Source organism: Kwoniella europaea, chromosome 2 (assembly GCF_036810445.1).
Source record: "Kwoniella europaea PYCC6329 chromosome 2, complete sequence".
In the NCBI taxonomy this organism is placed as follows: domain Eukaryota; kingdom Fungi; phylum Basidiomycota; class Tremellomycetes; order Tremellales; family Cryptococcaceae; genus Kwoniella; species Kwoniella europaea.
The window spans coordinates 2466475-2487378 of NC_089488.1; the positions used below are offsets into that span (position 1 = coordinate 2466475).

The 20904-nt window shown below is 44.1% G+C and overlaps 9 protein-coding genes across 9 annotated transcripts; 6 read left to right on the forward strand and 3 right to left on the reverse strand.

Moving 5' to 3' along the window:
* Positions 1-295: 295 nt before the first annotated feature.
* On the reverse strand, positions 296-1741 carry V865_007273 (uncharacterized protein; the record flags this gene model as incomplete). Its single annotated transcript, XM_066231021.1, has 7 exons — positions 296-321; positions 421-769; positions 955-1062; positions 1287-1414; positions 1482-1501; positions 1572-1608; positions 1702-1741. The coding sequence occupies 7 exons, from the start codon at positions 1739-1741 to the stop codon at positions 296-298; spliced, it is 708 nt and encodes a 235-aa protein (XP_066087118.1).
* Positions 1742-2088: 347 nt separating this feature from the next.
* V865_007274 (uncharacterized protein) lies at positions 2089-3882 on the forward strand (the record flags this gene model as incomplete). Its single annotated transcript, XM_066231022.1, has 4 exons — positions 2089-2256; positions 2322-2534; positions 2621-2809; positions 2869-3882. The coding sequence occupies 4 exons, from the start codon at positions 2089-2091 to the stop codon at positions 3880-3882; spliced, it is 1584 nt and encodes a 527-aa protein (XP_066087119.1).
* A 759-nt stretch (positions 3883-4641) lies between these two features.
* V865_007275 (uncharacterized protein) lies at positions 4642-6359 on the forward strand (the record flags this gene model as incomplete). Its single annotated transcript, XM_066231023.1, has 8 exons — positions 4642-4770; positions 4956-5032; positions 5143-5186; positions 5277-5386; positions 5442-5496; positions 5557-5812; positions 5871-6054; positions 6108-6359. The coding sequence occupies 8 exons, from the start codon at positions 4642-4644 to the stop codon at positions 6357-6359; spliced, it is 1107 nt and encodes a 368-aa protein (XP_066087120.1).
* A 655-nt stretch (positions 6360-7014) lies between these two features.
* V865_007276 (multiprotein-bridging factor 1) lies at positions 7015-8104 on the forward strand (the record flags this gene model as incomplete). Its single annotated transcript, XM_066231024.1, has 6 exons — positions 7015-7017; positions 7156-7234; positions 7312-7374; positions 7502-7574; positions 7703-7808; positions 7970-8104. The coding sequence occupies 6 exons, from the start codon at positions 7015-7017 to the stop codon at positions 8102-8104; spliced, it is 459 nt and encodes a 152-aa protein (XP_066087121.1).
* Positions 8105-8668: 564 nt separating this feature from the next.
* Positions 8669-11175, forward strand: V865_007277 (metacaspase-1; the record flags this gene model as incomplete). Its single annotated transcript, XM_066231025.1, has 14 exons — positions 8669-8856; positions 8955-9169; positions 9324-9413; positions 9515-9540; positions 9610-9691; positions 9777-9924; positions 9984-10100; positions 10250-10309; positions 10371-10493; positions 10554-10589; positions 10660-10771; positions 10830-10877; positions 10954-11071; positions 11144-11175. 14 exons carry the CDS (start codon positions 8669-8671, stop codon positions 11173-11175), a joined length of 1395 nt encoding a protein of 464 aa, XP_066087122.1.
* Positions 11176-11555: 380 nt separating this feature from the next.
* On the forward strand, positions 11556-14548 carry V865_007278 (uncharacterized protein; the record flags this gene model as incomplete). Its single annotated transcript, XM_066231026.1, has 11 exons — positions 11556-11579; positions 11656-11813; positions 11976-12389; positions 12495-12536; positions 12606-12695; positions 12760-13132; positions 13187-13284; positions 13340-13551; positions 13625-14178; positions 14258-14377; positions 14447-14548. The coding sequence occupies 11 exons, from the start codon at positions 11556-11558 to the stop codon at positions 14546-14548; spliced, it is 2187 nt and encodes a 728-aa protein (XP_066087123.1).
* Positions 14549-14771: 223 nt separating this feature from the next.
* Positions 14772-15382, reverse strand: V865_007279 (uncharacterized protein; the record flags this gene model as incomplete). The annotated part of the gene is made up of 3 exons (XM_066231027.1): positions 14772-14783; positions 14848-15021; positions 15110-15382. The coding sequence occupies 3 exons, from the start codon at positions 15380-15382 to the stop codon at positions 14772-14774; spliced, it is 459 nt and encodes a 152-aa protein (XP_066087124.1).
* Positions 15383-16022: 640 nt separating this feature from the next.
* V865_007280 (uncharacterized protein) lies at positions 16023-17567 on the forward strand (the record flags this gene model as incomplete). The annotated part of the gene is made up of 5 exons (XM_066231028.1): positions 16023-16349; positions 16515-16764; positions 16950-17226; positions 17304-17429; positions 17531-17567. The coding sequence occupies 5 exons, from the start codon at positions 16023-16025 to the stop codon at positions 17565-17567; spliced, it is 1017 nt and encodes a 338-aa protein (XP_066087125.1).
* A 611-nt stretch (positions 17568-18178) lies between these two features.
* On the reverse strand, positions 18179-20506 carry V865_007281 (uncharacterized protein; the record flags this gene model as incomplete). The annotated part of the gene is made up of 11 exons (XM_066231029.1): positions 18179-18211; positions 18288-18442; positions 18514-18864; positions 18934-19015; positions 19081-19207; positions 19291-19379; positions 19496-19642; positions 19799-19897; positions 19967-20040; positions 20248-20353; positions 20420-20506. 11 exons carry the CDS (start codon positions 20504-20506, stop codon positions 18179-18181), a joined length of 1350 nt encoding a protein of 449 aa, XP_066087126.1.
* Between the last annotated feature and the right edge of the window lie 398 nt (positions 20507-20904).

The following is a 20904-nucleotide window of genomic DNA, read 5'->3' on the forward strand; positions in this document are numbered from 1 at the left end:
AAGAGATATTGTAGCATAGATAGTTGAGAAGAATCTCATGTATCGCATCATGAAGAGGTGACACGACACAACGTAATGCCACGATGGAGGGTCAATTGAATGTTGCAGCAGATCAAGATGTCCTAGCCAAAGCTTGCATGATGCTTTTATATTCGTACTGAAGTCTATCCTACCATCCTCTATAAACTTCAAGCACTTTGTTTTTCCGTTCCCTTCCCATCTCATCCACTTACTAACCCCTCAACATCCTTCTATAGATCAATCCGCTTTCAAATTCCCCATCCCACAACTTCACTTAGATAGCCTTGGCCTTGGAGAGTTCTGCAAAAGCAACGAGAACCCAAATATCAGTTTGCTCTTCCTTCTTCGCATCGAAGAAAATAAGGAGGAAATGATCCATCGAAATATGCTATAACTCACGTTCAATTTGAGACAAAGCTTCCTCCAACAATTGTTTCTTGAAAGCTGGCTTAGCCAACTCTGATTCAACGTTAGCCTGAACAGTCTTGACAAGAGCGGCTTGTTCGGCCTCTCGTTGTTGTTGTTCGTATCTGACCCAAGAGTCTAAGACGGATTTCAATTCAGCTTTGACGGCGTTCTCTTGAGCCAACTTGAAGTTCTCGTGTTCGATGACGTTGGTCTCCTTGGCGACGGCGTACAAAGATTCGGTGAGAGGTACGACATCTTGGAGCTGAGATACAGATGAGATTCGGTCGGTAACGGCTTTGGTGTGTTCGGATCGAGCGGAGTTAAGGATACCTTTGATTCGCTGTTGTAAACAATCGAAATGATAGTGGAGAAAGGTTCGTTGATGTGGATCAATATGGATTTGAGCATGAATGATGTGGTATACGAGAGGAGATATTGATTGTTTATCGATGGCAGATGAATTGAACAGTTGACATCAGCTATCGTCTTTCCTACAGCAATGCAGACTTCAGAACCATAACCCACCTCGATGTGTCCGTTGGCCCATCCAGAGTAAGGAGCACCGATTGAGCTGGCAATAGCACCGAAGATGACTAAGAAACCAACAGCAAGGACGGTCTCTTCGTTGGCAACCTATACGAAGGTCGAAAAGTTAGCGATTCATCCCAATTCATCCCAAGAGACAATATATGTCCCGTCCCTCCATCGAGCTCAATGAACACGCTTTCCTCTTCTTGATCCACCTTGCGCATCTCTGGACACAATCAATTCCAACGGCCTTTCGATTTCACTTTATCCGTCTTGCTAGGTTCTCCATTTTCCTTTGATTCTGTAACATATTGAACCTATCCACTCACGTAGAGTTCAGAAGAGACGGCGGCAGCAGTCAATCCAGTACCTAAGAGGATACCACCGGTCTTGGTGAAGAGGGAAGAAGATGGTACCGAGTTGATGATCTGTTCAGCCTTTTCATCGGGAGTGGGTTCTACAATTTCGTATCTGATCAGTCATAACATTCTTTCTTCACATCTAAGGTAGATCTGGATACTAACGAGTAGCAAGGAATCGAACGCTATTCCACCACCGATAAATGTCAGCTCCATCATCTTCTCCTTGTATATAGATAGAGTCGGTGGATTTACCTTTGAGCAGCAACTCTGGGAACAGGTCTGGCGAGAGCTACAAATAAGGATAACGGCCGAACACATCCGACATCAGCATCTCCAACATTCTTCCTTGCACCATTCCTTGACGACATGAGCGATTGCTTACCCGCTGTTCGGAGGCTCTTGAGGGCGAGACGAGAGGCCATTTTTGATGATGAAGATGAGTGGGGAGTTATAGGGTTGTAGACAGGTGAGATGTATAGGATGATATTGGTGTATAATTGGTGTCAACGAGTGCTAGTGTATGGTGAGGGACAGTCCTGAGTGAAAGAACGGAGCAATAGGGTAGGAGAAGGGATTAATTCCGAAAATCCGATGAGTGTGGCAGTTAGACATTTCAACCTAATTACAGGAAGTAGTCAGTATGGAAGCGGGTCCATGTTCATCTAGCATCATTATTTAGTCAACGCTCACTCGCTATTTACAACTGTGCTAGCAGCTATATCTTGAAACAAAAACACCACCTTGTCCGGCAGATCTTCGACCATACACCATGTCAGACGAAGAAAGAGGAGATGACCTATTCGGAGATTCCGATAAAGAAGCAGGTGTTTCGCGTCAATCTTCACCTGTGGCTTCAGGCTCGAGATCTCCCGCACCTCCTGCTGCTCAGGCTCAGTCACCTGTGAAGACTGAAAGTGGAGATGAAGGTGGTGATTTGGTGAGCTATGTCTGTCTTCGACTCTTGTCATTCTGTAGCTTACAAAGTCCAATTGATTGTGATAGTTCGGAGATGATGACGAGGAAGAAGATAGAGTGACAAGAGGTAGAACATCGACTGGTACACCCGCCTCACCACGTCAATCAAGGTCCAGATCAGGATCAGCCAATCCATTGGAGTATGAGGAAGAAGACCTAGCGGAGGAGGTGAAGAACGAAGAGAAATGGGCTACGTTACCTATTCCACAGTGGAATAAGATGAAAGCTACGGATGATAAAGTAGGTTCAACCCAAACCATTAGCTCTTCACCTCATTACCTATCAAACACATAGCTAATCAACAATATATTTGCTTGACACTGTAGGTATGGCACATGAAGCTACCAGCTTATGTGAACATCGAATCTAAACCATACGAACCTGATTTATACAGAGAAACATTGAACGAAGAGCCGATAGATGGCAAAACAAACCCTGTGGCAGCGAAAAGCAAGATGATCGGCGTGAGGAACACTATCAGATGGAAATGGGTTACAGGAGGTGATGGCAAGCCAGTAAGCTTCTTTGTCTAGTTAATCATTTCCGACTTTAGCTGACTCATCTATCTATTCAGACTCGCCAAAGTAATGCCAGAATGTTACGTTGGTCCGATGGATCCGTCTCTTTGCAATTGGGTTCGGACCTATTTGACGTCGCCCCATCTCACGGAGCAACTCTTGCTAGACCTCAGGATCCAAAACCAACCCCGGCGAAAGGCTTAGAAGAGAAAGTAGTCAACACCGTATCGTCTACAACGTTCTTAGCTGTTATAGCAAGGGAAGAAACAGTCTTAGTCACTGAAAGATCCATTGCCGGTCAACTATCGCTATTACCTACATCTATGGATTCGAAGACTCATCTGGAATTGGTCAAACACGTTGGACAACAGCATGTCAAACATTCACGAATGAAGATGTTAGAAGAGACCGCCAAGGATGAAGAGTCATTACAGCAATTATTACTGAAATCCGCACCGAATAGAGAATTCATCAAGACTGATAAAGACAGAGCGGCTTCGTCAGGTAAAAGAAGAGGAGGTAGAGGTGCAGGTTCAGGATTGGGTAGGACCACTTCGTCTAATTCCCTAGGAGGGACTAAGAGGAGATCAAGAAAATCATACTACTCCGATGAATCTGATGAAGGTTCAGAAGATGATAATGAACCGAGAAGAGTAAGAGATAGATCAATAGGTGGTGGGGCAGGTGGAGATTATGATGAAGATGATGGCTTCGTAGTGGCTGATTCGGATGAGGATGAATATGGCACATCATCAAGGAAGAACAAGAAGAGTAAGAAACGAAAGAGTAGTAAGAGGTATAGTGATGAAGAGGATGAAGATGATGTGGATGAAGATGATGACGATCTAGATGAGATGGAACAGGCTGAAAGAAGGATAGAAGCTAAGGAAAGAGAGAGGAAAAGAGCAAAGACAAGTACGAGTAAATCGGGTGGAAAGACCAAGAAATCTAGAGATTATATCGATACGGATGAAGATGAAGATGATGCTGAAGAAGCGGGAGGAGAACAAGACGCAGAAGGAGAAGAGGAAGAGATGGAGATGGATATTGAAAGTGAAGAGGATCAGTGAGCTCGTGTGAGTAGGCTATGGAAACGGGACGGATGACATGCTGAAGGAGATGTATTAGACCTGTTTGTATTCATACATATATATCATCGCATGAAAATAGCTATGCACTATCAGAACCAGATCTGAATAAAGTGTTGAACAGATGTCCCATCCAAATTAACCAAACGATGATAGCCGAATGACTGATCTCTTCGATACACAAAGGGATACTCTGTGATAAGGCTTTCCTCTCTGCTTTCGCCTTGGTACCCTCAAAGGACCGTATGACGTCGAAGTTGACAGCTGATTCCTCCTTTTCAAGAACAGGTTGTACTCGACGATGAGGGGTTGAAGAATCAAACGAATCCATCGTACTCACAAAGATGTATCTCTTCAGCTCAACAAGAGACCGGGTGGCGAGTAGCGCTGACCCCGGAGCCGTCTCTTGGATCTTTCGGTCTCTTGAACTCTCTGGGACCAGGAGATGCATCAGCGGACAAAAACCTGAGAGAAGATGGAGATGAGGTATACGTACTATTCCAATCCTCACTAGAAGCGGTCAATGCGTTGACTCGCACCTCAGCTATCTAGCCTGACTGTACCCCAAAACAATGAAAGCTATATAAACCTTCCTGATCGTATCCTCTTTCATCTTTTCTTCCTCTCTCTTCTCTTTCTCCCAAGTTCTTTTCTTATTTCTCTTTCCTTACCCTTATATACAAACCTTATCATACATACTTGACAAATTGATTACACCAATTCGGATTTTGGATAATCAAGATGTCACCCATCCTTCGTAATATCGTAGCTCTCCTACCTTTCTCTTTCACCCTCAATATCAATGACCAGTCTCAATCGCCAGAGGTTGACATGAATGTCGATGCTGCCTTTGCGCGATATCGTCTCGCCGTAAGTTTGACCTAAACCCAATTACATGATCTTACCTTAATTCCTCTGCACCTCTCTACGTTCGACTCTTGCCATACATCTCACGTCAGCTCAACTCTCTCGCCACTCCCACCTGAATTCTTTCTTAGTCTCTTACCATGCCCAACATGCCTCTTCATTGTTGCTGACGTCTGTCTCTCTTGCAGAAACACTACTATGGTAAAGACTTCTTCGATGGGTTCGACTGGAAGACTTTCGATGACCCAACTCACGGCCGAGTCAAGTACGTGAAATGAGATCGTACTCCATATCTCGATTTTCACACCAACCTATTACCTTTTTCCAAACATGATGGTCTTCCTGCTGCTTGTCAAGAGCTAACCTCACCTTCAGCTATGTCTCCGAAAACGAAGCCAAACAAAGAAACCTTTCTTACGGTAAGCGAAGTTTATCCAAGCTATCACTTTGTAGCCTAACTCCACCTAACTATTACTTCTTGTGTTGCCGCTGACAGAGCTATGCAAAAGTGTCCGACCATAACACCTTTGTCATGAAAACCGATGCGCACCGTCGAGTAGCACCCGGAGGGCGTGGAAGAGATTCTGTTCGAATTGAATCCAAAGATACGTTTGATAACGTAAGTATCCGTCCAGCTCACCTCGAGAACAGTCATTTATATAAGAACACTATAGGGTATCTACATCTTGGACGTACTCCATATGCCAACTGGCTGTGGTACATGGCCGGGTAAGTAATTGCTCTCACTGTCATGGACCGGGAGTGCTGATTCTATCTTCCCCGTCTCAGCCTTCTGGACTTCTACCACCGGTCACTGGCCTGAAGGTGGCGAAATCGACATCATCGAAGGTGTGAACGGTAAAGGTACCAATCAAGGTACTCTTCACGCCACTCCTGGCTGTACCATGCCACAAAACATGGATGCTACTGGTCAACTCCTCAAAACAGACTGTGCTGTCCATGGCAACGACAATCAAGGATGTGGTGTCAAGGACAAACGATCTGATTCCTTCGGTCCTGCTTTCAACAAGGATCAGGGTGGTTGGTGAGTTGAACCTTCACCTTGTCTCATTTCTCAGTATGCTTACTTGTGTATGGCTTAGGTACGCCATGCAACGATCTATCTCCGGTATCAAGATGTGGTTCTGGCCACGAGACGGTCAAGTACCTTCAGACGTCAAGACTGGCCCAGCCAGTGTCGATCCCTCTAAATGGGGCAAACCATTCGCCAATTTCCCTTCGACTCATTGCAACATGAGACAACACTTTGGTAAGCACAGGATCATCGTGAGTCCTTTTGTCCTTGGAGTGATAAGATGCTAGCTGAGACTGTCTAAAAGCTGAATATTAGCTTGTGCGGTGACTGGAGTGGAGCCGTCTATAACCAACAAGGATGTCCTGGAACATGCGCGACATATGTCGACAACGATCCAGCCGCCTTCCGAGAGGCCTACTGGAAGATCAGAGGATTGAGGGTTTACGCTGATAACGCTCGAGAATTAGACTACGAAGGTGATCATATTGAACTTGAGTATGCAGGAGAGAATGATCATTTTGTAGATGATGAGGTAGTATACTTTGATGAGTACTAGAGCAGACAGGTCACGTAGTATTTGATGGAAAGTCGATAAGTACCTTATGATAGTTAATGGTGGAAATGAATTTATGATCTCATTTCCAAAGTATACTTCTATTGGAGAGCGTCAATTGCAAGGGGCCAGCCTAGAGTAGAAAGAGGGTCAAGTGAGCTTGCTCACGTTGATCCTGTACATAGCCACTTACTGTCATGTTGTCCTCTCGGTGTACGGTAGACGGGCGTTGACGAATATCTTACCGCCCCGTACCCTCCTTCATATAGCAGCAAAGCACTCCAAGCATCTTCTTGCACATCAAACGTGCATAAAGAGAACACCATAGAGTCGTTACTTTGCTGGCAACTCGCTCCAGACTATGCTGTTGTGTTACAGTAGATCGACGGATCCGAGCTAGGTGCCACAACCACGTGCCCCTGAGATTGGGTTCGTCATAGAAAAGTCACTAGAAACCACCATCGCCACCAGTCTGTTCTCTCTGCACACGAGTCAGTGACAGTCATTCCATCATTTCCACTTCCATTCTTCTCCATCTCCTCATCGATCTGCATAGGGTCATAAAAACTGGATAATAATACCTTGTCATATAGCTCAAAGAACAACACCTGTCGCTCGCATTTATCACCTGCATTTAACAAATCAAGAATCAATCAATATGGTAGGTCTAATTCTCCCCGTCCTTTCTGGTAAACTCAGCTTCAAGTGCTAATTCTGGATGTATGTCACTTCATCTTTAACCCGTCTTTGTATTCTACGTATACCATCTACTTGATACTACAATCTTCCGCATATATAGTCTGGCTGGGACGACAAACCTCAAATCATCGGATTCAAACAACAACGACCTACTGTCGCTAAGGGTTCTGCATTGAACTGTGAGTTGCATGTCCGAATGTATTGTACCACATTCTGTTGATGTAAGAAATTAACGCCCATATCTGTATATGCTTAGCCGCTCAACGATCGGGTTTGGTAGTTTCTTCAGAATCGAAAGGTGCTGGACAGAACCACGGGCGTGAGTTTTGCACTTCTATTGCTGCTTGTCCATACCATGCAAACTACGGTCCTTCCTTCTATACCTTGTCTTCATCATCTCTGCTCCGTATTGTATGGTACGCTGAACATTCTTCATGCGCACGTAGCTGCCGATCACCAACGTATTGCCAAGCTCGATAGGGATGATGCACCTAAACCACCTGAAAAAGTTGGAGTTGAGTGAGTTGATATTGCCTTCTTTCATCATCTCCTGATATATCACATGTTTCTTCCTCTCTCGTTATCTTTCGTCTTGCAGTATTTGGACACTAGAATCAGTGCTGATGCTGTTACATCACCCATTGCAGTGTCGGCAAAGCAGTGGCAACAGCTAGAATGGCAATCAAGAACAAAGATGGAAAATCCATGACTCAGAAAGAATTGGCTACTGCTGTTAACGCCCAACCTTCAGCTGTGAGTTTAACATCCCCTACACTCCTGTTGAGGAGTTACTTGCTCCTTTCATATACATATACCCTTCATCTGGGTTTCATTCAATCTCCCATCTTCTTACGTCCTTTGCTGTCATGTCATGCGTTCCCGTACTAACACTGACTTCTCTACCTCGATAACAGATCACAGACTTGGAAGCTGGCCGAGCGATACCCGACCAACAACTGCTTGCTAAGCTCGAGAGGAAGTTGAATATCAAACTTCGAGGTGCGAAGGCTACCATCGGTGCACCTCTCCACCCACCTAAGAAGAAGTAAATTGAACGTGTGTGCGATCGGAGATTGTAGGACGGTTGCGATGGGGTGTCGTAGAGAATGGATCGTTGTTGTCGGTTTGGGCATCTGGATCTGAAAATCATCAGGCATTTGTTAGGTAAGGTAGGAGGTAGAAGGTAGATACAAAAGAAAAAGCAATCTTTCATTTGCATGCATTGTCAATATACATGTACGGTCTGTCTATGTTAGTTTCAACTACCCATGCATGCGATGGCATCGGTGGTCCGTTGTATGTACTCTTAACTGTACGATTGTGAGTTTGCTTCGCCAAGAGCAGCATGAGTCATATGTCCGAATAATGAGATCAGTCCGCGGTAAGCTAAGCCGGCTGTGATGATCTAATCATTCATTCAAACGTCCCTCTCCTTTCATCTCTCTTTCTCCCACAGCTTTACAAGTGATCATTGCCACCGCTTGGTCAATTGGACAACAACATAAGATACTGGTACATACGATCATATCACTATCACTATCATATACATATACATAAATTCGTATAATACTGTAATTCCTTTAACTCACTGCTGTACATCAAACACACCCACAATGTCTTGGAACCAATATCCCGGTGGTGGTCATCATCAACAAGGTAATGGAGGTGGTGGCTATGGATACGCTCCTCCTCCACCTCAACAAGGAGGATATGGATACGCCCCGCCTCCCCCTCAAGGAGGAGGATACGGTGGACCACCTGGTGGTGGATGGGGTGGACCTCCTCCCCCTCCTCAAATGGGGTGAGTGCGATCTACCGCTTACAACCCCCTCGACCTTCAGCCTTCGTTAAAGATATACTTGCGAATCGATACTGACTTGGTTTTGCTTGATCGCTTAGGTATGCACCTCCTCAACAAGGTTACAACAATTATAACAGACCTCCCCCACCTCAACAACATTACTCTGGTGGACAAGGAGGTTGGATCCCACCTACTGGTGCACCCCCCGAACATAATTATCATCAGACCGGTGCTGGTTATATGCCTCCTTCTGGACCACCTCAAGGTGGGACATATAACAATCCTTACGGGAATAATGGGAACAGGGCACCAGGTGAGTTGGATTCATGTCGATGTGATTTCTGTTATCTCTACTTTTCGGTGATCTTCTATCGCCCTCTTTAGTGGAATTCATCAAGCAAACTGCTTGTCATTGGCAAGGGAAGAAGACCGAGAGAAGCTGACATTTTGACCCCTGAATGTGCCAGTGCGACCCCCAACCCAGACTCAGCATTATGGTCCTCAACTTCATGGTCAGAATGGCCAGAACGCTCAGCCTTACTTCCAATATTCACAATGTGAGTGAAATATATATATATCTGATCTTTCCCTGTTGATTGCCTTTTCGCTGTCGCATGAGCTTACGCTGATGTTCGTTTCCAAATCCTTCGTCTTACAGGTACTGGTAGGAGAAAAGCATTATGTGTAAGCCTTCCCTCCATCTCTGATTTTTGACAATCTGAAGAAGCTTATACCGGGCTTATAACAAAACAGATCGGTATCAACTACATTGGCACTTCTCAAGCTTTAGCAGGATGTATCAACGATGCTCATAATGTACAGAAATTCTTGATTGGTGAGTCTCAATTCGTGCAAGTCCAAATGGTCGTGCCGTACTTCCGATATCACATTGACAATTCTGATACTGTTTGAATTCGCAGAGCGATACAATTACAAAGCAGAAGATATCGTCATGTTAACGGATGACGCTAGAAACTCAAGACAAATTCCCACCAGAAATAACATTATCCAGGCTTGTCAATGGCTGGTTCAAGGTGCTCAACCGAATGATGCCTTGTTCTTCCACTAGTAAGTGACACAAGTTCCTTTGTGCTCGCATCATTGACTGAGTGTTTTTGTCTATGCAGCTCCGGTCATGGTGGTCAGACCAAAGATTTGGATGGTGATGAAGATGACGGATATGATGAGGTCATTTATCCTTTGGATCATAAAGAGGCGGGACATATCGTTGATGATGAACGTGAGTAGATTACAACGATCAGGCAACCAGCAGGAAGTTTTGCTAATCAACACCGCTCCAATCCTTCACGTCGCAGTGTATGTACAAGATTATCGATACCATTGATACGATTGATCTCGCAAACTGATGATTCTCGCTTTTTATCAATCTCAGACATCACCTTTTGGTTAGACCTCTTCCTGCAGGTTGTCGATTGACTGCCATCTTCGACTCGTCAGTTGCCTCGTCCCATCTGATCAAGGACGTATGAGCTGATGATATTGACAACCCACAGCTGTCACTCCGGTTCATGTCTTGATCTACCATACATCTATTCTACCGAAGGTACCATCAAAGAACCCAACCTTCTTGCTGAAGCCGGACAAGGATTACTAGGTGCAGGGATGAGCTATCTCAAGTGAGTAGAGGGTCTCCACCTCTGCCTTCATTTTGCTGACCGTTTCATTGCGCTCTATAGGGGTGACACTGGAGGTATGCTCAAAGGTCTCATGGGGTGAGTTTCATCAATTCATATTGCATAATCTCTTGTTGGGATACTGATTTGGGTTCAAATCACCCTTCAGCATCGGTAAAAATATCGTCAACCAAAACTCGGGAGCTAGAAAGAAGACGCAAGAAACCAAGACTAGTCCTGCTGATGTCATCATGTGGTCCGGTTGTAAGGACTCACAAACTGTGAGCTGCCTCCTCTCCTTTCTGTCGATAGCATCTCAGCTAATGTGTCATTCTGTAGTCCGCCGACACCCAAGAAGCTGGTAAAGCGACTGGGGCGATGTCATATGTGAGTATCAATTCGCCATATAAGCTGGATTCTCATGTATATTGGCGATGTTCAGCTGACAAATGGATGAATTTAGGCGTTCATCGCTTCGCTGACCAAATACCCTCAACAAAGTTATGTTCAATTGTTGAACACCATCAGAGATGAGTTGAAAGGAAGATATAGTCAGAAACCACAACTTTCTGCTTCTCACCGTGAGTATCACATTGGAGACTCATGTAATACAGGTTCCCTAGCTGATGATGATTATTTGATGCGATACCTAGCTATGGATACCAACCTCTTGTTCATCGCGTAAAGGTGCAGCAGCCTTAGAACATTCCATCAATACGATGTACATAATTGCTCGACCTTGTAGAATGGTGGAATGGGTCTCGTGAGGTATCCTCATCCGACGTATATATTGTTGGTTCTGAGCAGTATCTCCATACAAATTGTAGCTTTCTTTTTATATATTTATTGAAATGATGAAATACACTTGGTAAGATGTGATTGATCTCGGTGCATGAGCCTGATGATCTCGGCTGTCGCCGGATCCGAGATTTGACGAGTGAATGAATTGTCAGCGAGACTGAAAACTGAATATACCATGCCAGTGATTGCATTTCTGATCCGTTTTTTATCGTCCATCTCTAGTGATACAATCATACCTGTATCAAAGGCGGCAGTTCTCACAAGATGGCCAAAGTAGCTTCAGACATCGTGAGTAGAGTCAACCCAAAACCTACAAACGACAAGACAATATTGATGATGATCTTCCACATTATCTGATTTGTAGCGAAAAACTTTCCCTAAAACGGACGAAGTGGTCGTTTCGTATATTGCTGGGCTGGTAGACGACGAAGATGAAGAGGTTGAGGACATCGTCGGTATGACTAGAGGGATGTTGGATAATATTGGAGAAGGGTCGAAGGATGCAAAGGTTCTGGATGATTTGTGAGTTGAGATTTCTATTCTATCTCGACCTACGCTTTTATGGTATATCTACGATAATGTCACGGATCATCTTCCAAACGGTATCATTCCGTTCATGTTGAATCGTATCTAACAAATGGTATGTTGTATGCTCGATATTGATGTTCGTCTTCTTTGACATAGCATGGCTCGACTCCTTGCCTATCTCGAATCCCAATCATCCAAGCGAATCCGAAAATCCAACGTAGCTACCAAACTTGATAAATCCGTTCACATGCGTTCCCAAGCCATGTCAGCTACCATCGCCATGTCCGGTAAAGTCGACCTCGAATCCAATACTAAAGGTCAAGCGTCCCGTGTCGATCTCAACAAGTTAGCAAAGGCAGAAGCCAAGTTGAAAGCGAAGATTGAGAAGAGATCAAAGAGAGATTTATACCAAGGTTCGAAATTGATCGAACAGCTCAATAAGAACAAACAATCTTATGAGGAGATGTACATGAAAGTGAACCCTCTGGATTTGAGTGGAGCAGCTAAAGGGAAGAGTAAAGATATACATCTTAATAACATTGATGTGTCTTTCGCATCCAATAGGATTTTGTGAGTGCTATTTCTTTACTACTTCTGCTTATTTTTTGTATACTTCTTTTTTGTATAGTATGGCGGGGATTCAACAAAGCTGATGGATGATTACTTCGTTGGTAGGGCTGGGGCTACTCTTACTATGGCTCATGGAAGACGATACGGGTGAGTTGGATTTGGCATTTCAAGTCGATGTGTGAGTCAGGAGACAGTACTGACTGGAATTATTTACAGTCTTATCGGTCGAAATGGTATTGGTAAATCTACTTTACTTCGTCACTTGGCTTTGAGAGAAGTACCTATCCCTACACATATTTCAGTCCTGTAAGTTCAGCTAGATACAACACGTTATGCATCAACGTACCAGCTAAACCTGAATCCTACTTAGGTATGTCGAACAAGAAATCAGTGGTGATAACACTACCGCATTGGAATCGGTACTCCAAGCAGATGTATGGCGACACAAGTACATCACAGAGGAGAAAGAATTGAATGAGAAATTGAATCAACTCGAGAAAGTAACCCCAGCAGAAGAAGAAAAAGAACAAATTGAAAGGGAGAAGGAAGATATCTTAACTAGGATAGGAGAAGTACAGAAGACTTTGGTAGATATGGAAGCTGAGACGGGACCTGCTCGAGCTGGTTTGCTGTTAGCTGGTTTAGGGTTCTCGGAAGAAGATCAAAAGAAGGCTACCAGTTCGTTCTCTGGTGGATGGAGGATGAGGCTGGCTCTTGCTAGAGCATTGTTCGTCAAACCTGATGTGAGTGACCTCACCTATGTTCCCAAGTTAAGCTGACTTAGATGTCCCGAACAGCTCCTTATGTTGGATGAACCTTCTAACATGTTGGATCTGAATGCCATTGCTTGGCTTGAAGAATATTTGCAAACTTGGCAATCTACTCTGCTGGTTGTGTGAGTGATAAAATGGATAGGTTTGAGCCCGATGCTGAATGTTCCCCTACCTCAGCTCGCACGACAGAGCATTCCTTGATCACGTTGCTACCGATATCATCCATCAGCATTCGCAACGACTCGACTACTACAAGGGTAACTTCTCTCAGTTCTATGCTACCAAGATCGATAGAGCCAAGAACCAAAAGAAGGAGTATGAAACTCAATTGGCGTACCGACAACATCTTCAAGCTTACATCGACAGATGGAGATACAATGCTAACAGAGGTGAGTCCATCATCTAGATCCTCTTCTCACCCTTTGTGAGATCAAGTCAGCTGAATGCTTTGCGTTTTCGTAGCCGCACAAGCTCAGTCAAAGATCAAGATTCTCGAGAAATTGCCAGAACTTGAACCACCTGAACAAGACGATTCCGAATCGTTCAAATTCCCTGATCCTGAGAAGATCTCTCCTCCTCTTCTACAGCTTGACGAGGCTACCTTCGGTTACACACCTGAGAAGATCATCTTGAAGAATGTAAATATCGATGTACAGATGGATAGTCGAATAGCAGTCATCGGACCTAACGGTGCTGGTAAATCAACCATGATCAAACTTCTTACTGGGGACTTACAACCTATAACCGGTAGAGCCAACCATAATTCCAGATGTAGGATATCATACTTTACTCAGCATTTCGTCAATCAATTAGATATGAATGTCTCCCCAGTGGCTTTCCTCCAATCGAAATTCCCAGGTAAAATTGAACAGGAATATAGATCTCATTTAGGTTCATTCGGTATAACTGGTTTAACAGGTTTACAAAAGATTGACACATTATCTGGAGGTCAGAAAGCGAGAGTAGCATTTGCTGTTTTGAGTATGCAAAAACCACATATCTTGTTATTGGATGAGGTGAGTTCAAGATCATGTTGATTCTCGTGTGTAATGAGAGGATTTGAGATGGCTGATATGTTGGTGATGATGTTTTCAGCCTTCCAATCACTTGGATATTGAAGGTATTGATGCGCTCATCGAAGCTATCAAAGTGTTCAAGGGAGGTGTCATTTCAATTTCGCACGATGAGAGATTCATCACTAGTACTTCCAATCAGGTAAGTCATGATCTGCTTCTTCTTCTTCTGAGAAGTCTGATACTGATTTATCGATGATACTTCTGACAGCTCTGGGTATGCGCTGATGGTAAAGTGACTAAATTCCTGGGAGACGTAGAGAGCTACAAGAAGATTGTCACGGAGGAGCTGCAAGCTAAGTTGCGACCTTAGGCGTTATCAGAGATTAAGGAACTTTGCTTGTGTGGGGTGTGAGAAGCGATGTATGATCATATACTCCAAGTATGCTAAGTATCGGACAACTCTTATGCACTGGCTGGATCCACTTGGTTGCATACATAACACGAACATAATACGTATAGTTGTACACAAAATACACGTCCAAGGGGTCCTATCAAACTGCAATACAGCATGAAACATGATTGTATCTGAATTCTTAGAGTTTGTCCTACAGTGCGTACAGCGATCAGCAACATCGAATGTGTATTGTACCTCAATACAGAGCCACTCACAGAGTCAGGTAAACGGACATCCTCCTCTTTCTTCCAAATACTCTCATCTCTTTCCAAAACCTTATCACACCACACTCTACCTATCTCTGGATGAGTGCCTTTTAAGAAAGGTTCGTCCTTGATGAATGTGTATTCAGCTTGATCGTCAGAAAGGGCTTTACATTTAGCTTGACACTGCAAATGACATTACAACGCCAAGTTAGCAAGAGATATACATCCGATATCACCATCGTTCATGCATCGATTAAGTAGTGTGACATACGGATAATTTCAATTTGACCGAATCACCATCGTCTCCAAAGATGACATAATCGAATTTAGCAGGATCTTGATAATCGATACCTTCTTTGGTACAACTGTTGAAAGTAGATGTTGGAGCTTTGATTATATCCCCACTACCACCCGAGAGGGTTCTGCCTGTACCGTCGGAGAAGGTGATCTTGGTATCGGATAATTGCTGTACTTTCATGGCTGATACGGCCAAAATGGATGTGGCTAACATACCCAAAACGGTCGAAGGTTGAGTTGAGAGCATCTTAGATAAGTAGTTACTCGTTTGTACAGAGGAAAACGAGATGTTATTTGCTAGATCAATTGCTGTTGTCTATTGCACTGGATAGTCTCTTGAGTCAGTGTCACAAGATAAATCAGCAATTTATATCGCACTGAAATCACGATACGACCTAGTGACCTACCTCCTGGCTCATGCAGGCTCAAAGGAGACCACTCATCCCATCGTGCTCCGTTGATCATCTTCCCTGATCCCCGAGATAAGATGAAATTGATGGAGAAAGGAAAGTAATCGGGACTGCTGTACAAGTCACAGCCCAGTCATTTACAGCAGTATCTCCACGCTGATCCCTATATCGGTTTTTGTGCTATCTTTAGCACATGCACATGCACGTATTCGAGCATGAAGTATTCTACTAGAGGACCATTGATACGCAAGCATGTGTTGAGCTGATCGAGTAACAAAGATTCAATGATCATTCTTTATACGGTACGTGATTTGAGGAAAGTGCCACACGTTACTGTCTTTACGTAAGTAAGTCGCCACCTACACAACACATATGCAACTCAAGGTCGTTTCACCATTTCCAACACTGAACATGATTCAAAAGCACATTCAATCCTCTTTCTAACCATCATCAATCATTAGAAGAACAACTATCAGTATGCCTCCACGCAAAGCTCGAGAAGTGAAGTCCGCTGCACCCTCACCCTCACCAGCTCCATCGGCCGGCCGAACCAGGGCGACACGCTCGAAATCCAGTAAAGCACCTTCGGAAGTGTCCTTACCTGAAACAGAGACAGAAGTCGAGACGGATGTAGCTGAGAGCGCAGAGGAAGGGAACAGTACAGAGACGGAAGCGGAGGTTGATGGTCAGGATGAGGAAGGAGCAGATGTAGTAGAAGAGCAAGGGGAAGTGGAAGTGGAGAATAATAAGAAATTGACGATGGTAGAGAGGATGGCGAAAATGAAGGAATTGAGAATGAGGATGGTATGTTTGCGTTCCTACTTATCTTCGTCCTTACCTATAACATATCGTCAGGATGGGAGTCCCACATATTATTACAGCCTACCGTCGTTGTCCTCACCATATCTAGTCAGGGGTACACTACTTCCTGAGGACATTTGCTGATTCGCTTCTTAAACGATAAAATAGAATCAATCCACACAACAAAACCGTAAAGATCTGATAGCAGACCATCAGAAATCCAAAGTGACCGCCAAAGAACTAGCTCGATTGGAGAAACAGAAGAAGCTCGCTCAGACATTAAGGTTGAAAGCTGAAGCAGAGGAGAACGGCGAAGATTTAGAGAGAAAGAAGAATTGGGAATATAGTATAGAAGATAATGAGAGGTGGGAAAAGAAGTTGGAGGAACAGAAAGTCAAGCAGGATACTCATTTCCATAGTGAGTTTGGTTCTCATCTCACCAAGTGGATGGCCCAGTGGACAGATACAGAGTATAGTGTCAGGCGTCGCTGTCAACCAGAACTGCTCGAGCAGCGATAGTGGATGGAAGGAATTTTCATTTGCCCACTTACCTGTTCATTTCTCTAATCGTGCCAATGCTGATTCCCAAACACTGTTGTGCAGATGCCGAAGACGACGCTCATAAGCGATACAACCGCAACATCCGATCTACCAAAGCCGACTTGGCATCTTACGAAAGGCAGAAGGAGGCCGCTCTGGGATTGGCTCCTGGAACATTGGTTTCTGCTGGTGGATCTTCCAACGCTGTAGCAGGATCATCTAGGTCAGGCGCTCTGACTGCCGCTGAAGATTTATATAGAGGCTCAGATACTTTGGCATACGGTGATCACAAGCCTTCGGAAGATGCCCTTGATAGAGTCGCAGAGAAGATCAACAAAGAGTATGTGTTGTTTTACCATGCTTTACCAGAATTGGACATTGGTATAGTATCAAATACTAATTGTTGGTTGTACGTAGTATCGGTAAATACGGTAAAAGGAAGAACAAGAAAGATGACGAAGATGATGAAGTCACATATATCAACGAGAGGAACAAGGTGTTCAACAAGAAGGTCGCTAGGTACTTTGATAAATACACGAAAGAGTGGGTCTTTTACTTCACACTCGTCAATTTTCATCTTGGAATCCCACTGCTCTATTCTAGAAGAGATAAGGATACTTGCTGAATCAGTTCTGTTCTCCTAGGATTCGAGCCAATTTCGAAAGGGGAACAGCTTTATAGACCAATTACAACTTATTTTCCATCTCCATATTGTTCACATATTCGATATTATCGCTTTCTCCTACTCCCTTAACTTTTCTGATTCCTGACAATAGAACGAATGATAGCTCCTCTCATCATCTTTTGATAGATGACGCGTATCGCATGTTCCTTGATTTCAGTTCGTACATAGCTCTTCAATCTCTCCCATCATATTATTTCAATTGTGACTCAATGAGCTAGAAGGCATGTAACATGATATGCAATAGCGGGATATCAGCAACTGTAGAAGCATCGACGCGGTGTTGTAGCTATTAAGGATTCCAATTTCTACAGAATTGTCATCACAAGCAGAAAAGATGATATAGATATTTACACTACGTAATTTACCTCTTTTCACAGTGTGAGCCAAAACATTTTGTCACGGATTTGGAATGAGAATGGGTTGATCGATAAGATATTATAAATATATGAAAAGAAAAATAAGATGAAATGAAATTGCTTCTCAAATGTGCGTCCCTCAACATCGTCATCGCCTTAACGCCTGAAATGAACAGTGTCATTCTGGAAATCAGGATGATCCCACCTGTACATGTACATGTACCTCTCGCATTTTCACTAGACTTGGTAATTTAGTATCGTCCTTCAGGATTCATGTAGTATCCCTAAACCAAAAGAACGAGTACAAAGCGTCAGTGTGTTGAAACGAGACGCACTAAAGCAGACGAACGGTAAACTTACATTAGGATCCATCCCTCTACCTTGCTGAGCTTGAGCTTGCGCCTGAGCCTGAGCCTGTGCTTGCGCTTGTGCTTGAGCTTGGGCATGAGCGATCTGCATCTGTTGAGCATGAGCGGCTTGAGCTTGGGCTTGCATTTGAGCAGCTGTAGCTTGGTCTGTAGAGGGATTATAACCAGTTTATCAGTCACGACAAAGTATGACAATATCCGTACCTGATGACACTCACCGTAATATCCCTGTCGAGCAGCTTGTTCAGCCAACATAGCATTATACTGAGTCTGCTGTTGTTGTTGCTGTTGCTGCTGTTGTTGAGCAGCCATGATCTGAGCGTTCTGCTGTTGAGCAGCCTGAGCTTGTGCTTGAGCCTGTTGTTGAGCTTGAACAGCTGCGGATGCCTGAGATGCTCGAGCAGCTACTCTTGGTGGGAGTGCCAATGACGCCGCTGATGATTGGACAGTTGCTGGTAGAGTTGGCGGAGCAATGGGTCCAGCAGTGAAGTATGGATGAGCCATTGCTTGATGAGCATCATATCGACGTGATGGCTCGAATTGAAGGAGGTGTTCGAGAAGGTTAAGGGCTGGAAGGGTACTCGTCATACATCAGCTGAGTGACAGATATGATTTGTTGTGTCAAGACGTAGACTCACCATCTCTAGGTGCACGAGGTACGATAGCATGGAAAGGTTGTTTAGGATGTTTAGCTAATGGAGCCTTGATCTGAATCTCGGGCTGGTGGTAATGGTATGTTAGCTAATTAGCAGGCATAGCACGCAGTGGAGACCCTGGCAGCTCACCGAATTGAGTTTGATCTGAGCGATCGTAGCATCACTAGGTGTACCGACGATCTTCATGATCTGAACCAATTGATCCGCATTATCTCTTCCTCTGAACAATGGATAGCCAGTGATCATCTCTGCGAAACTGATCAGACGAGGATATCAGCTACGTAACTTTGAGACGACGGTTTTGGTAAATAGCTGTTCGAGCAAAGAGAGTGCACTCACATACAGCCAACAGACCAAATGTCGATACTTGTACTATAAGTTCTTGAGCCCAATAACACGTCTGGCGCTCTGTACCAAAGTGTGACTACCTATATATGGGTGGAGATAAGATAATCTTCATCAACATCACATTCTCATTTCCATGATCTTTGTGATCATCACTTGAGAGACCGATCAACACTTGAAGCGCGGTATGAAAACTTACCTCATTGCTGAACGTGTTCACTGGCACACCAAAAGCTCTAGCCAAACCGAAATCACCAATCTTCAATTCTCCTCGTCTGTTAATCAACAAGTTTTGAGGTTTGAGATCCCGATGTAACACTCTGTTATCGTGACAGAACGCGATACCCTGTATGATGATCCCGATAAGGGGTAAGTAAAGTGCAGGTATACGTGAATAGGACAGGAAGATCTCTTCTTCTTTCGGTTGCGATATATCCAGCCGATCACCCCACTGGTCCTCTTGAACCAGTGAGGAGAGACTTGCATAAGAAAATTTACTCACATTCAACAACTGATGAGTGAAATTCTTAACGGTGTTGAGATCTAGTGCACCCCTATCACCATGAGTATCCATATATTTCTTCAAATCTTGTTCGCAGTACTATCATCGATGATATCATCCACAGTCAGCTAAAATACAGAGACACTCTTCGTGGAAGCGTGTACTCACTTCGAAGATCAATACTAATTTTGATTCGGTATGGATGACATCGTGTAGACGAACGATATTGACGTGTTTGAGCTCTGTGGTGAGGTGAAGGGGAATATATCAGCATAAAAGTTCTGTCATTTAATGTCGTTTAGAATTCTTCCCATCCTCCGTCCTCGCACGTTATTCGATCTAGGACATAAATGAGAGAGAGCTTGTGACATCACACAGTAGATCCCCTTCCCTAGCCCCCTCCTACAGCAGAGACATCCATCTTGACAGCATTGAATTAATCCACTCACCTTTCATCAAGCTAATCTCCCTGATAGCCGTACTAGGTGTCCCCTCCTCAGCATCCAGATGGATTTCCTTCAAAGCTACCACCTCTGAAGTCGTCCTCGATCGACCCTACATCGATATTATCAAGATCATCATTCTCTGCCTCTGATCACCTCAAGTAACGATGCGACATACCTTGTATACGGTCGCATAAGTTCCTTCACCCAATTTCTCAAGTTGGACGTAATTCCTATATTGTTGTGATTCATCAGTGACATTCATTTTGACATAGTGAATTTCACTGGATCCGGTACATCTAGTGAATGATGTATTGATCCAACTCACATCTTGATCTAGTCTAAAGGCCTGCAAAGATAGATAGAAGACCAAAGGTGATAAAGGATGGCTGAGTTGGGATTGGGGATGTGGATGGGGATGGGGCGACACTAGTATGTGTATAAGGTTGAGGAAAAGCTCTTTCCTGCCCGCGATTGTCGTTTTCGTCAACTCAACGCGTCTTCCGAGTCAGATCGTAATGATGATGATGAACGATGAGATGGTAGGATACGCGCAATAGTATGATAAGTATGCGGAACAGAGTATGACAGATGAGGCAGATGAGTTGGATTCGTTGATGAATTGGAATGGCAAGTTAACCGGGCTAATCGCTCTCCACTCTA